At 40.6% G+C, this 16,713-nt stretch overlaps 2 protein-coding genes across 4 annotated transcripts in view; one reads left to right on the top strand and one right to left on the bottom strand.

Annotated features, from left to right (window-relative positions):
- Positions 1-6,787, top strand: part of sugt1 (SGT1 homolog, MIS12 kinetochore complex assembly cochaperone) — a 62,558-nt gene extending 55,771 nt beyond the window's left edge. For all 3 annotated transcript variants that reach the window (XM_062070247.1, XM_062070249.1, XM_062070248.1), the window contains exon 13: positions 2,700-6,787. In XM_062070247.1, the coding sequence (XP_061926231.1) occupies positions 2,700-2,801 (102 nt within the window). In that variant the 3' untranslated portion in view covers positions 2,802-6,787. The remainder of the gene's footprint in view (positions 1-2,699) is intronic.
- A 6,787-nt stretch (positions 6,788-13,574) lies between these two features.
- The window catches only part of LOC133665450 (leukocyte cell-derived chemotaxin 1-like), a 47,007-nt gene continuing 43,868 nt past the window's right edge, over positions 13,575-16,713 (bottom strand). The window contains exon 7 of the mRNA XM_062070749.1: positions 13,575-14,562. Coding sequence (XP_061926733.1) covers positions 14,341-14,562 — 222 coding nt within the window. The 3' untranslated portion in view covers positions 13,575-14,340. The remainder of the gene's footprint in view (positions 14,563-16,713) is intronic.

Below are 16,713 nucleotides of genomic sequence, written 5' to 3' on the forward strand. Positions count from 1 at the left end.
ATTGACCACTAAATGGTAACACCCAAATAAGTTTTTCAACTTGTTTAAGTCGGGGTCCACTTGAATTGATTCTTGATACAGATATATACTATCAGATATATACTATCATCATAATACAGTCATCACACAAGATAATCACATTGAATTATTTACATTATTTACAATCAGGGGTGTGGAGGGGGGGGGGGTAGGATATGGACAGCAAGTAGTAGAGAGAGAGAGAGAGAGAGAGAGAGAGAGAGAGAGAGAGAGAGAGAGATCGGAAGGCATAAGAAAAAGTATCTGCATTTGATTGTTTACATTTGATTATTAGCAATCCGGGGAGGGTGTTAGTTTAGGGTTGTAGCTGCCTGGAGGTGAACTTTTATTGCGGTTTTGAAGGAGGATAGACATGCCCTTTCTTTTATACCTGTTGGGAGCGCATTCCACATTGATGTGGTGATATCCTTTAGACACTGCTGTCACTTTTTGATGCAGTACCGCCTGAGGGATCGACGGTCCGTAATATCATCGCTAACGTGCAGTGATTTCTCCAGATTCTCTGAACCTTTTGATGATATTACGAATCGTAGATGGTGAAATCCTTCAATTCCTTGCAATAGCTCGTTGAGAATTGTTTTTCTTAAACTGTTCGACAATTTGCTCACGCATTTGTTCACAAAGTGGTGACCCTCGCCCCGTCCTTGTTTGTGAATGACTGAGCATTTTTGGAAGCTGCTTTAAAGGCCTACTGAAAGCCACTACTACCGACCACGCAGTCTGATAGTTTATATATCAATGATAAAATCTTGACATTGCAACACATGCCAATGCGGCCGGGTTAACTTATAAAGTGCAATTTTAAATTTCCCGCGAAACTTCCGGTTGAAAACGTCTATGTATGATGACGTATGCGCGTGACGTCAATCGTTGAAACGGAAATATTCGGACACATTGTATCCAATACAAAAAGCTCTGTTTTCATCGCAAAGTTCCACAGTATTCTGGACATCTATGTTGGTGAATCTTTTGCAATTTGTTTAATGAACTATGAAGACTGCAAAGAAGAAAGCTGTAGGTGGGATCGGTGTATTAGCGGCTGGCTGCAGCAACACAACCAGGAGGACTTTGACTTGGATAGCAGACGCGCTAGCCGACGCTAGCCGCCGACCGCATCGATGATCGGGTGAAGTCCTTCGTCGCTCCGTCGATCGCTGGAACGCAGGTGAGCACGGGTGTTGATGAGCAGATGAGGGCTGGCTGGCGTAGGTGGATAGCTAATGTTTTTAGCATAGCTGTGTAAGGTCCCGTAGCTAAGTTAGCTTCAATGGCGTCGTTAGCAACAGCATTGTTAAGCTTCGCCAGGCTGGAAAGCATTAACCGTGTAGTTACATGTCCATGGTTTAATAGTATTGTTGATCTTCTGTCTGTCCTTCCAGTCAGGGGTTTATTTCTTTTGTTTCTATCTGCAGTTAAGCCCGATGCTATCACGTTAGCTCCGTAGCTAAAGTGCTTCGCCGATGTATTGTCGTGGAGATAAAAGTGACTGTGAATGTCCATTTCGCGTTCTCGACTCTCATTTTCAAGAGGATATAGTATCCGAGGTGGTTTAAAATACAAATCTGTGATCCACAATAGAAAAAGGAGAAAGTGTGGAATCCAATGAGCCAGCTTGTACCTAAGTTACGGTCAGAGCGAAAAAAGATACGTCCTGCACTGCACTCTAGTCCTTCACTCTCACGTTCCTCATCCACAAATCTTTCAGCCTCGCTCAAATTAATGGGGTAATCGTCGCTTTCTCGGTCCTAATCGCTCTAGCTGCTGGTGTAAACAATGGGGAAATGTGAGGAGCCCTTCAACCTGCGACGTCACGCTACTTCCGGTACAGGCAAGGCTTTTTTTTAATCAGCGACCAAAAGTTGCGAACTTTATCGTCGATGTTCTCTACTAAATCCTTTCAGCAAAAATATGGCAATATCGCGAAATGATCAAGTATGACACATAGAATGGATCTGCTATCCCCGTTTAAATTAAAAAAAATCATTTCAGTAGGCCTTTAAAATAAGTGTTTGATGAGCATTCCTCAACTTTCTCAGTCTTTTTTGCCACTCGTGCCAGCTTTTTTGAAACATGCTGCAGGCATCAAATTCCAAATGAGCTAATATTTGCAAAAAATAACAACGTTTTCCAGTTTGAACGTTAAATATCTTGTCTTTGCAGTCAATTCTATTGAATATAAGTTGAAAAGGATTTGCAAATCATTGTATTCTGTTTTTATTTACACAACGTGCCAACTTCACTGCTTTTGGGTTTTGTATAATTCTTGTGAGATGATGATGATGAACAGCGATTAAGATGCAGTTCTCACAGCTAAACATGTTTGAGAAAGTTCTCTCTGGGTGAAAACACACAGTGTACACTTTTTTTCTTGTATACAAAGTTTTTGGAAGGCAAACTTTTGGTCTTTTTTTCCCATGAGGCAATTCATCAGCGTGAAGTGCTGACTGTCAGGCCGACTGGATCTTCTGAGTCGGGTTGAGCCCTTAAGTGTTCCCTTTTTTTTTAATGAATAAAACCAGTACTGCTGTCGTCAACTAATCTAAGCTGTGAGCGTTTTAAAGCAGAGCGAAGGTGTTGCATAACCAGATTGCTAATGAAATAGCGCATTCCACTGCAGTGATTTTTTTTCTTTTCTGCTGTGCCTTTTTTTTTTCCTGCAGACGGAGTCACATGGCACGGTCCTGAGCACCAACTGGAAAGATGTGGGCAAGAGAAAAGTGGATCCGAGCCCGCCGGATGATGTCGAGTTGAGGAAGTACTGAACCTCCTTCCCTCGCTCTCTCTTCTCCGCTTCCTTTTTTTTCCCCTCAGTTTGACCTCGGTCCCTGCATACCCCGCTCGGAAGTTCACTCAGTCTCCTCCTTCTTTGCCCGTCCTCTCCGACCTGTGCTTTTCCACCAACCAGTACAGTTCATTTCAGTCCATGGGAATGCAGCGGAACCTCGATGTACAAACTTAATTGGTTCCTGGACTTGGTAGATGAATAGAAAAGTTCCTATATGCATTCTAAATATTAAATACATTCAATCAAAAAGTCTGCTTACAATAAAGCCTAAGGGAGCCGCTCAATTCTGCCTATAAAGCAGTTAAAAAAACATCCAAACACCTCCATTAAGATTTTATATACATCAGGGGTGTCGAACTTCTTTTCATCAAGGGCCACATTGCAGTCATATATAGTAGTAAAAGTAATAAAAGTATAATCGCCTCATTATATTATTGCACAATTGCCTATGCATTTGGTTATTTAATTTGTGTACGTACAAATTGATGGATAACTTGCTTTAAAATCGTAAGTCCAGGTGACGAGCAGATATTTAAGTATGTATTGTTATTTTTACAAACTATAATACAGTATATAATAATTAGGGTGCTATTTTTTTTTTTTTTTATCACATGAATCACGATTCTTATTCATCTCGATTGATTAAATTAATAATAAATAAATAAATTGTAATTATTAAATGTAATATTATATATTTAAATATTAAATTATTAAATTAAATTATTAAATATTAAATTCAAAATTTTAATAAATACATTGATTAAATTAAAATTGATTAAAACATTTTCAAAAATCGCATTTTTTTTATTTTTTTTGACAAATTATCTTTAAAAAAAACATTTTACTTACTTGGTGCACGTATGTGTCAGAACGTCAGCAACCAAAAATAGATTTTGTAACCTGTAAGCTGTTTTGTTAAGGTATTATTATTATTGTACCAAATAATGCATTGCAAAAATTTTACTCGTGTTAAATCGAGTCTCGATTATGAATCAAATCCTCCGCCCCAAGAATCGTAATCGAATGGCTAAGGTGCCCAAAGATTCAGAAATAAAAATTGAGTATTTGTACATAGATCAAAGTTTAAAACATATGAAATTTCCTGTATTGCATACATTTTTTTTCTGTCAAAATGGAAATAATAAACATTTGGTCAGAAAGATGAAGTATCCACATTATTCCCAGGGCTTTCGCGGGCCACGTTAGATGACTTGTCGGGCCGGATCTGGCCCCTGGGCCTTGAGTTTGACACATGTGATATACATGATGTAAGTATATATGTAACAGGCACATTTATAATATCATTTAATATGTGCATATTTTTGATCATTTTAAGTATACGCGGCGCATTGATTTCAAAAATGCATCACGACGTACGCTTTTTTTTTTCAACTCCATCACTGATTATTACTCACTGCAAACTTTGAGAGCCTACAAACATAGTAAAACATCACTTACTGTACAATGTCTGCTGTCATTAGGATGCAGACTGCTAGGATGTTCATATATTCCCATTTAGATGAGGAATGACTCATAATTCTCGCAAAAAAAAGCTGTCTTTTTGTGTCGTCCTCGCCATTTTCGAGTCTAAATTGGCTGTCAAAGTCTACCGAATTGTCGGAATACGTCTTCAGCCTTCTGCTGTACGGGTGAGAGGCGTGATTTATGATCTGGAATAAACTTCCAGGGAGCAGGGACGTAAGGAAACAGCTGAACATTACAAACAAGCTGGTGATCACGTTGCTGCTATTAATAGTCTGTCTGCGTTAGCACTTATAATAACAATATCACTAATATTGGTTAATATTCAAGTCACAAAATGTAAACAGAGTATTGTTGGCGCCTTTTGGACGTTTTTTTTTTGGATTTTTATGGCCGGAATAGAGGACCTCCCTGCAGAATGCATTAAAAAAAATACATCCGTCGTCATGTCTTTCATAATGATTGTGAACCATAGGCAAAATACCAAAAAAAAGTGCAGTTTCCCTTTAAATTAAAACATATTCATGTTCCATTCCTATCCGGTTGCTCCATGGCGGTATGGATTCTTTGTCGACCAGTAAGCAGACCGCAGTTAGTAACCAATGAAAGAGCGCCAGTGCTGTTACCAACAAATGTACAGTACAGGCCAAAAGTTTGGACACACCTTCTCATTCAATGTGTTTTCTTCATTTTCATGACTATTTACATTGTAGATTGTCACTGAAGGCATCAAAACTACGAATGAACACATGTGGAGTTATGTACTTAACAAAAAAAGGTGACATAACTAAAAACATGTTTTATATTCTAGTTTCTTCAAAATAGCCACCCTTTGCTCTTGATTACTGCTTTGCACACTCTTGGCATTCTCTCGATGAGCTTCAAGAGGTAGTCTCCTGAAATGGTTTCCACTTTACAGGTGTGCTTCGAGCTCATCAAGAGAATGCCAAAAGTGTGCGCAACAGTAATCATAGGGTGGCTATTTTGAAGTAACTAGAATATAAAACATGTTTTCAGTTATTTCACCTTTTTTTGTTGTGTTCATTTATAGTTTTGTTGCCTTCAGTGACAATTTACAATTGGGGCGGCATAGCTCGGGTAGTAGAGTGGCCGTGCCAGCACCTTGAGGGTTCCAGGTTCGATCCCGTCTTCTGCCAACATAGTCACTTCCGTTGTGTCCTTGGGCAAGACACTTTACCCACCTTCTCCCAGTGCCACCCACACTGGTTTGAAAATGTAACTTAGATATTGGGTTTCACTATGTAAAAGTGCTTCGCGCCACTAGAGAAAAGCGCTATATAAATATGAATCACTTCACCTTCTCATTCAATGCGTTTTCTTTATTTTCATGACTATTTACGTTGTAGATTGTCACTGAAGGCATCAAAACTATGAATGAACACACGTGGAGTTGTGTACTTAACACAAAAAGGTGAAATAACTGACAACATGTTTTATATTCTAGTTTCTTCAAAATAGCCACCCTTTGCTCTTGATTACTGCTTTGCACACTCTTGGCATTCTCTGCATGAGCTTCAAGCGGTAGTCACCTGAAATGATTTTCACTTCACAGGTGTCATAGTTTTGATGCCTTCAGTGACAATCTACAATGTAAATAGTCATGAAAATGCATTTAAATGAGAAGGTGTGGCCTGTAGTGTACATCCAAACAGGAAGTGGAGAATGTATCTTCATAAATAAGTATAAAAAAAAAAAAAAATGGTATTACGGAGTTTTGGAAAACCGGGAATTTCTCTTGAAGTTCATCGAGAGAATACCAAGAGTGTGCAAAGCAATAATCAAGAGCAACGGGTGGCTATTTTGAAGAAATTAGAACATAAAACATGTTTTCAGTTATTTCACCTTTTTTTGTTGTGTGTTCATTCATTGTTTTGTTGCCTTCAGTGACAATCTACAATGTAAATAGTCATGAAAATAAAGAAAACGCATTGAATGAGAAGGTGTGTCCAAACTTTTGGTCTGTACTGTGTATGGTACCGTACCAAACTGAACTGTACTGCTTGGTGGAAACAAGGTCATAGATGTCCCATTATTATCTCCCCCGTACCTCCTTGTCCTCTCCTGTCAATTTGGAAAGTTAGTAGGACAGAAGGATTTGCATCCTTAAGGCCAAAGTACTTAGAAGGAAAGAGTGGATTAGAACATGACTGACAGACTTAAAACAATCCAACCCGACGTTCATATCAGGGGTTTAGTACATAATTCAACCCTTGTCTGTTTGCCTTCAGCATTTCTACGTTAAAGCCCTTTATGACTTCCTGTTATCAGCACATGTATAAAAAAAAAAAATGTATAGTTAACAATAAGAAGTAATTAAGATGTTTTAAGCGATAACTCGAAGTGATTTTCTCGGCTTCCGCACCCACGCTCTGCAAGATATCTCAGCGCCAATAAGTGGCTTTGTACCGCTTGTTGAGTGCGATTCAATCCAAGGTCTGAATAAAAGGCTTGTCCGGCTAATGCTCTCAGGAGTTTTGTTGTCTCTGGAAATTGTTCCGTACAGGTTGGAAAGTCTCTGGGTGAGAGGGGGATGGTTGGTTGGCCCGTCAGCCCCCACAAGGGTAATATAGGATGGCAGTGAGCCAAATTCTGTATTGTGCGCCGAGAGGAACGAAATGTGGCGTCACTGATACCAGCGAAGGGGGGGCTGAGATATGTCCCCCAGCGGCGGGATTTAGCTTTGCTAGGGATTGTCTGGGAACGCCAGGAGATGTTTGGCCACTTCTGCAACTTGCAGAAGTGGGAAGCGGCGCGACCACGAGTGGGCGTCCTTCCGTGGAGAAAGAGCATTAATATGGATCAGCCCCCTAACCGCCTCATCAAGCCGCTCGCGCTCAACCACGTGCGGAATTCTTCACACGTTTCATCTCCCGGGACGATCAAACGCTCATTTGTGGCTCGGGATTGAACCGTTGGCTTTATGGCGCCCCCCCCCCCCCCCCCCCCCCCCCCCTCGCACACACTCCATCCAGGATACTTGACACACACACATGCCACTACACTCATCTTTACCCAACCCAAGCCCGAGGCGGCATTGGGTGACATCAAAAGGAGCTAAGCGCTTTGCATCATGGGTACGATCTGTTAGCATGACGGCTAAGGAGTCTTTTAGTCCCGTTAAAGACTTCGAGAGATGCAACTCTCGCGGCAAAGAACTCTGGAAAGTTCTTTCCGCATGTCAGGTTCAAACACTGATGATTTCTAATCATACTTGCCAACCCTCCCATTTTTAGCGGGAGAATCCCGGTATTCAGCGCCTCTCCCGACAACCTCCCGGCAGAGATTTTCTCCCGACAAACTCCCGGTATTCAGCCGGAGCTGGAGGCCACGCTCCCTCCAGCTCAATGCGGACCTGAGACTGAGTGAGGACAGCCTGTTCTCACGTCCGCTTTCCCACAGTATAAACAGCTTGCCTGCCCAATGACGTCATAACATCTAGGGCTTTTAGAGAGTAGAGTGCACAACTGCGCACACAACAAGGAGACGTTCGAAGGGGAAGGTGTATGTTGCCTGTAAATATGTAGAACAGACTTCTCCATTGAACACGGTGGCCGAAATGATATACTCATCATGAACGGAGAAGTTAAACAGGACAATACTGCCATCTAATGGATAGCCACCGGAACACTGAAATTCAAGTATTTCTTTTATGTAAATAAAAAAAAAATATATATATATATATATATATATATTTTTTTTTTATTTTATTTTTTTTATTTTATGTACATAAAAGAAATACTTGAATTTCAGTGTTCCGGTGGTATATATATATATATATATATATATATATATATATATATATATATAGCTAGAATTCACTGAAAGTCAAGTATTTCATACATATATATGTATATGAAATACTCGAGTTGGTGAATTCTAGCTGTAAATAACCACGCCCCCAACCACGCCCCCCGCCCCCAACCCCCCACCCCCTATCCCCCACCTCCCGATATTGGAGGTCTCAAGGTTGGCAAGTATGTTTCTAATAATCAGACAAGAAGCAAGGAATCATGCAGAGACAGAGTTCAATTTAGCTCGAGGAGACACGGGTTTCGGGCTGTATTCTAGTTACAGATCCAAACTACGTTCTAAAAGTCAAGCCCGCGCGCCTCCTCCATTTATTTGGAAGGTCCCTGTTACATCACTGAAGCTGTCGCTGAGGGAAGGGGGTAATATCGACAACTCCAGTTAGACACAATATATGATTATAGAACAGGCCTGGGCAATTATTTTGACTCGGGGGGCCACATTTAGAGAAAAAAATGTGTCTGGGGCCGGTATATCTATTTTTAGGAACACTAATACAAAACCTCACAATAATGTCTTGATTGAATGCTAAAAACGTTATGACAGATCGCCTTAAAAAACGTAATGGAATTTAAAATTTTTCTATGAACGATAAAACACTGAATAGTGACAAAATATGAACGTCACACCCCCTTTCGATCGACATATTTTACAATCAAGTGAAACGCAACAAAACAGTGAAATATGAACAAAATAAACCCACCTAAAATCTGATATATCTGATATTTGCTGAATTTCCCCCAGGGCTCAATAAAGTACTTTCTATTCTACAAAGTTTGTACACTGTAAAAAAAAAATCCTATTTTTATGGTTAAATTACTCAAAATTTCTACTGTAATTTTTCTTTTCTTTTTTAAATAGTTTATAAAACTGTAGAATTGAAGACATTATATGTAAATAAACAATCCGCCTGTTATTTTAAGTAATATGCCAGTTATGACAAACTATGTATATTTCTATTTTTTTACAGAAAATTACCAAATTGATTATACATAGCATTTTCTGTTTCCTTAAATTACTTTCAAATTCATGTAAAATTACAATATTTTCCCGCAAAACGTTTCATGAAAATTTCTGTAAATATGTTTTTGATCATTATTTGGTTTACAATGTTTTACTTTAATTTTATGGTTTTCGTTTGGCAGCCGTAGCTGCCAGTAGATGACCGTTTTTTACAGAATTTTTTTTTACAGTGTATTCTATTCTATACATCACTCAGCTTTAGAACTTTGTTGTGAAAATCTCCTTCCGCGTCTGTGGAAACGCTCCCCGCCCACACTGCTTGGTGCCTCGTCTGAGCTGTTGTGACGTAGATTACCATAGTAACTAATTAGATGACCATAGTAACTAATTAGATGACCATAGTAACTAATTAGATTACCATAGTAACTGGTAAATCATCCATAAGCGCAGATTCCAACCATTGAAATACTTTGTTTAGTCGAAGACTTACGGTCATTTGAAAACATCACTGCACATCATAATGGCAGATACAGTTTCCATCTTAAAGATATAAAAAAAATTTGGGGGAATGTGCGGCGGGCCAGATTGAAAAGCTCAACGAGCCGCATGTGGCCCCCGGGCCTTAATTTGCCCAGGTCTGTTATAGAATGAATGAAAATGAGTTGACGCAGGTCATATCGCCTTGTCTCTGCTCTATCTGCGTCACGGCGGTGTTCAGCCTTGGCCGTCAGCAGGCCGAGTCTGGACACAACACTGATAAAGACAACTGGCAATCTTCCGGATTGCCAGCTTGCACAGATACAAAAATACCACTTCAGCAGAATTGACAATAAATTGTATCAACGGCCCTTTAAAGGCCTACTGAAAGCCACTACTACCGACCACGCAGTCTGATAGTTTATATATCAATGATGAAATCTTAACATTGCAACACATGCCAATACGGCCGGGTTAACTTATAAAGTGCAATTTTAAATTTCCCGCTAAACTTCCAGTTGAAAACGTCTAGGTATGATGACGTATGCGCGGTACACCATTGAATCCAATACAAAAAGCTCTGTTTTCATCGCAAAATTCCACAGTATTCTGGACATCTGTGTTGGTGAATCTTTTGCAATTTGTTTAATGAACAATAAAGACTGCAAAGAAGAAAGTTGTAGGTGGGATCGGTGTATTAGCGGCGGACTACAGCAACACAACCAGGAGGACTTTGAGATGGATAGCAGATGCGCTAGCCGCCAACCTCACCTTGACTTCCTCCGTCTCCGGGCCGCCGACCGCATCTATGATCGCTGGAACGCAGGTGAGCACAGGTGTTGATGAGCAGGTGAGGGCTGGCGTAGCTAATGTTTTTAGCATAGCTCTGTGAGGTCCCGTTGCTATGTTAGCTTCAATGGCGTTGTTAGCAACAGCATTGTTAAGCTTCGCCAGCCTGGAAAGCATTTACCGTGTATTTACATGTCCATGGTTTAATAGTATTGTTGATTTTCTGTCTATCCTTCCAGTCAGGGGTTTATTTCTTTTGTTTCTATCTGCATTTAAGCCCGATGTGCTATCCGAGGTGGTTTAAAATACAAAACTGTGATCCACAATAGAAAAAGGAGAAAGTGTGGAATCCAATGAGCCAGCTTGTACCTAAGTTACGGTCAGAGCGAAAAAAGATACGTCCTGCACTGCACTCTAGTCCTTCACTCTGACATTCCTCATCCACGAATCTTTCATCCTGGCTCAAATTAATGGGGTAATCGTCGCTTTCTCTGTCCGAATCGCTCTCGCTGCTGGTGTAAACAATGGGGAAATGTGAGGAGCCTTTCAACCTGTGACGTCACGCTACTTCCGGTACAGGCAAGGCTTTTTTTATCAGCGACCAAAAGTTGCGAACTTTATTGTCGATGTTCTCTACTAAATTATTTCAGCAAAAATATGGCAATATTGCGAAATGATCAAGTATGACACTGCTATCCCCGTTTAAATATACAAAATTAATTTCAGTTGACCTTTAAGCATAAATTTATGATGATGATATGTACATAATTATTCTAACACAACACGGTCCATTGTTAAAGTTAAAGTACCAATGACTGTCACAGACACACTAGGTGTGGTGAAATTTGTCCTCTGCATTTGACCCATCACCCTTGTTCACCCCCTGGGAGGTTAAGGGAGCTGTGAGCAGCAGCGGTGGCCGCGCCCGGGAATCATTTTTGGTGATTTAACCCCCAATTCCAACCATTGATGCTGAGTGCCAAGCAGGGAGGTAATGGGTCCCATTTTTTATAGTCTTTGGTAGAGATGTCCCATAATATCGGACTGCCGATATTATCGGCCGATAAATGCTTTAAAATGTAATATCGGAAATTATTGGTATCGGTTTCAAAAAGGAAAATGTATGACTTTTTAAAAAACGCCGCTATACGGACGTAGGGAGAAGTACAGAGCGGCAATAAACCTTAAAGGCACTGCCTTTGCGTGCCGGCCCAATCACATAATACTAGAGGTGTCCGATAATGGCTTTTAGTACTGCAAGGGATTCTGGGTATTTGTTCTGTTGTGTTTATGTTGTGTTACGGTGCGGATGTTCTCCCGAAATGTGTTTGTCATTCTTGTTTGGTGTGGGTTCACAGTGTGGCGCATATTTGTAACAGTGTTAAAGTTATTTGTACGGCCACCCTCAGTGTGACCTGTATGGCTGTTGACCAAGTATGCCTTGCATTAATTTGTGATGAGAACAGCCGGTAGATATTATGTGACTCGGACGGCACGCACGCAAAGGAAATGCCTTTAAGGTTTATTGGCATTCTGTACGTCTCCCTACGTCCGTGTACACAGCAGCGTTTTAAAATGTCATACATTTTACTTTTAGAAACCGATAATTTTGAAACCGATACCGATAATTTCCTATAATACATTTTAAAGCATTTATCGGCCAATAATATCGGCAGCCCGATATTATCGGACATCCCTACATAATATCTACGGCTTTTCACACACACAAGTGAATGCAAGGCAAACTTGGTCAACAGCCATACAGGTCACACTGATGGTGTCCGTATAAACAACTTTAACACTGTTACAAATATGCGCCACACTGTGAACCCCCACCAAACAAGAATGACAAAACACATCTCGGGAGAACATCCGCACCGTGACACAACATAAACACAACAGAACAAATACCCAGAACCCCTTGCAGCACTAACTCTTCCGGGACGCTACAATATACACCTCCCGCCCACCTCAACCTCCGCATGCATGTCCCAAATTCCAAGCTGCTGTTTTGAGGCATGTTAAAAAAAAATAATGCACTTTGTGACTTCAATAATAAATATGGCAGTGCCATGTTGGCATTTATTTTTCCCATAACTTGAGTTGATTTATTTTGGAAAACCTTGTTACATTGTTTAATGCATCCAGCGGGGCATCACAACAAAATTAGGCAAAATTAATGTGTTAATTCCACGACTGTATATATCGGTATCGGTAATTAAGAGTTGGACAATATCGGAATATTGGAAAAAAAAGCCATTATCGGACATCTCTAGTCTTTGGTATGACTCGGCCGGGGTTTGAACTCACGACCTACCGATCTCAGGGCGGACACTCTTAACCACAAGGCCACTGACAGCTCACATGTCTCGGAATGTGCTCCGAGACCCGGACCCTCAATGCCCGCCTTCACAAACGGCTTGACGGTTGCTATGCCAACCTGCTTCGAAGGGTTCAAGGCTTGGTCCCCATCCCACCTTGGATCAAATTAACGACAACCTACCTCGAGCAAACCACCCGTGGTCTTGAGCCGACGTCGCACACGGTTTGCTGGTCACTGCTTCCGTGCCAAGACGGGAGCTCGATATCACAGCTTCCTCCTTTTGGAAACAATCTACCAGGGGTCGCCTCACCTACCCCGAAGTAATCGCACGGGACGCTGGGGTTGACCCCGACCCCTTGCTACGGCCACACATTGATGATGTGCTTTTATTGTGAAAGAGCGCACCGGCCGTACGACCCCACCTTCTAACCAATGTGTATCAAAAAGAGTGGTGACGCGACAAATTGTACTTAAAAAAAGGTTTATTGTGTAACTTTAGATATTACAGGACGTTGCCGTAACGAGTACTACGTGTAAAGTGGGAAAAGGGCTTGAGAAGTTGCAAGTGTCACATATATTTCTCACTAGACTGTTAAGTTTCTAGAAGTTGACAGAAGATGTATACACAGTACCTTCTCATTCAATGCGTTTTCTTTATTTTCATGACTATTTACATTGTAGGTTGTCACTGAAGGCATCGAAACTATGAATAAACACACGTGGAGTTATGTACTTAACAAATAAAAAAAGGTGAAATAACTGAAAACATGTTTTATATTCTAGTTTCTTCAAAATAGCCACCCTTTTGCTCCGATTACTGCTTTGCACACTCTTGGCATTCTCTCCATGAGCTACTGTGAAGTGAAAACCATTTCAGGTGACTACCTCTTGAAGCTGATCGAGAGAATGCCAAGAGTGTGCGAAAAAGTTATGAGAGCAAAGGGTGGCTATTTTGAAGAAACTAGAATAGAAAACATGTTTTCAGTTATTTCACCTTTTTTTGTTAAGTACATAACTCCACATGTGTTCATTCATAGTTGTGATGCCTTCAGTGACAATCTGTCAAAGTCATTTTAGATCGGGGGCCACACGGAGAAAAATCTACACCCAAGTGAGCCGGACTGGTAAAATCACAGCACAATAACTTAAAAATAAAGACAACTTCAAATTGTTTTCTTTGTTTAAAAATAGATCAAGCACATTCTGAAAACGTACAAATCATATAAGGTGAATATATATGAATACATGTTTTATGTTCGAGTTTCTTCAAAATAGCCACCCTTTTGCTCCGATTACTGCTTTGCACACTCTTGGCATTCTCTGCATGAGCTTCAAGAGTCACCTGAAATTGGTTTTCACTTCAAAGGTGTCGTAGTTTTGATGCCTTCAGTGGCAATCTACAATGTAAATAGTCATGAAAATAAGGAAAACGCATTTAAAGTGAGAAGGTGTGGCCTGTGGTGTACATCCAAACAGGAAGTGGAGAATGCACAGATGACGTCATCATAAATACGTGTTTATCCTACAGCTAAGTAGATGTTAAAGTGAAATGCCGTTTACAAGTCTGTCCTATCCTCTCAGCGTCACATTTATTTTCTCCCTCTACGCCCAGATGTCTGCTCAGAGCAGAACCAAACAAAGCCGTCATTTCTGTCTAGACGATGCCCAGAATGCGCGCCACCCACCAGTTGCAAGGCATGATGACCCTGCAGGCCACTCTGCAGCCGCGGTAGTGGTACGGCCACGGGTGGTACCCTCCCAGCGGCTCGCAGATCCGCTGGCAGTGGGTGTAGCCGCGGCGGCACTCCCTGCAGCAAACGCCCTCGTGGTCCAACATGGGGTCGATGTTCATGGTGTCTTCCCCCTGGAGGTTATTCTTGAGGGGAGCAAAAGAGTGGGATCAGTCAGTATGAGGCGTGGAAAATCTTGACTTTGCTCGACTTGGTTTTACAGACGCAACTAGAGCCCGTCACTGAAAATGCCATCGAACGCTTTGAAGTCTAGATGAGTTTGGGCAAATATTTAACATTTGTGTTTTTCTCTGCTGGCAGACATATTTGCCTAATCTTAAGTCATTCGTGTCGATACTAGAGATGTCCGATAATATCGGACTGCCGATATTATCGGCCGATAGATGGTTTAAAAAAATGTAATATCGGAAATTATCGGTATCGGTTTCAAAATTATCGGTGTCTGTTTCAAAAAGTAAAATGTATGACTTTTTAAAACGCCGCTGTGTACACGGACGTGAATGCAAGGCATACTTGGTCAACAGCCATACAGGTCACACTGAGGGTGGCCGTATAAACAACTTTAACACTGTTACAAATATGCGCCACACTGTGAACCCACACCAAACAAGAATGACAAACACATTTCAGGAGAACATCCGCACCGTAACACAACATAAACACAACAGAACAAATACCCAGAACCCCTTGCAGCACTAACTCTTCCGGGATGCTACAATATACACCCCCCCAAACCCCACCCCCACTTCAACCCTGCCTACCTCAACCTCCTCATGCTCTCTCAGGGAGAGATAGGGAGACAAATATGGCAGTGCCATGTTGGCATTTTTTTCCATAACTTGAGTTGAAGTTGTTCTCTTATTTTGAAAAACCTTGTTACATTGTTTAATGCATCCAGTGGGGCATCACAACAAAATTAGGCATAATAATGTGTTAATTCCACGACTGTATATATCGGTATCGGTTGATATCGGAATCGGTAATTAAGAGTTGGGGAATATCAGATATCGGCAAAAAAGCCATTATCGAAAATCTCTATTTGATACCAATATTTTAGTACCGGTACCAAAATGTATTTCGATACTTTTCAGCACTTTTCTAAATAAAGGGGACCACAAAAAAAATGGCATTAGTTTAATTAACAAAAAATCTTAGGGTACATTAAACATGTTTCTTATTGCAAGTTTGTCCTTAAATAAAATAGTGAACATACAAGACAACTTGTCTTTTAGTAGTAAGTAAACAAACAAAGGCTCCTAATTTAGCTGCTGACGTATGCAGTAACACATTGTGTTATTTATCATTCTGTTATTATGTCAACATTATTGAGGACAAGCGGTAGAAAATGAATTATTAATCTACTTGTTCATTTACTGTTAATATCTGGTTACTTTCTCTTTTAACATGTTCTATCTACACGTCTGTTAAAATGTAATAATCACTTATTCTTCTGTTGTTTGGATACTTTACATTAGTTTTGGATGATACCACTAATTTAGGTATCGATCCGATACCGAGTAGTTACAGTATCATACATTGGTCATATTCAAAGTCCTCATGTGTCCAGGGACATATTTCCTGAGTTTATAAACATAATATACATTTTTAAAAAAGGAAAAATGATTAAAAAAAAATCTCAATGTATCGACTGGATACGCTATTGTACTTGGTATTGTGGAGGATGCATATATGTTAAAGAGTTATTCCTGTACTCAGTCATGTTTAAAACAGCTAGTGTTTTTCCATTTGTACTCTTTCTATTTTTTATCTTATGTCCGCAAGTAAACTGTGTGTTACGTTGAAGGCTTGCACTGTAGGAGATGGAATACTCCCTTTTGTCTTATCTGTAGTAGAACAAAGAGGCTGTGTTCCTTTCCGGACAGGTGGGGGTTTTCTTCGAGCTGCAAGAAGTTGGCTCTTCCGTTTGAGTGTTAGATCAACTAGAGTTAAACTGATCTCCTAAAGCTTTAGTAAAACTTGATAATATTCCAATACTGTGTTGGTGATCCTTCTTACTCAGCATATATGTCATCAAAAGAACTTGGGATTGACCAGTGACTTTACTTCCCTGGTAGGGAAGTCTGGTCAGACGCAACAGTGTCATTACAGTGGATTTCAGGTGTATATCCACCCATGGCATTTGTTTACATTCAGGGTGCTACCTTGCTGTTAGCGGTTAGCTACCGTATCCTCCTACGGTGTGTAGTGAAGCATGTTTAGCTATTCCTCGTCCCTGCAGGGATGATACTTGTAAGAAACTTACTTTATTCGTCGCC

Source organism: Entelurus aequoreus, linkage group LG14 (genome assembly GCF_033978785.1).
Source record: "Entelurus aequoreus isolate RoL-2023_Sb linkage group LG14, RoL_Eaeq_v1.1, whole genome shotgun sequence".
NCBI lineage: Eukaryota > Metazoa > Chordata > Actinopteri > Syngnathiformes > Syngnathidae > Entelurus > Entelurus aequoreus.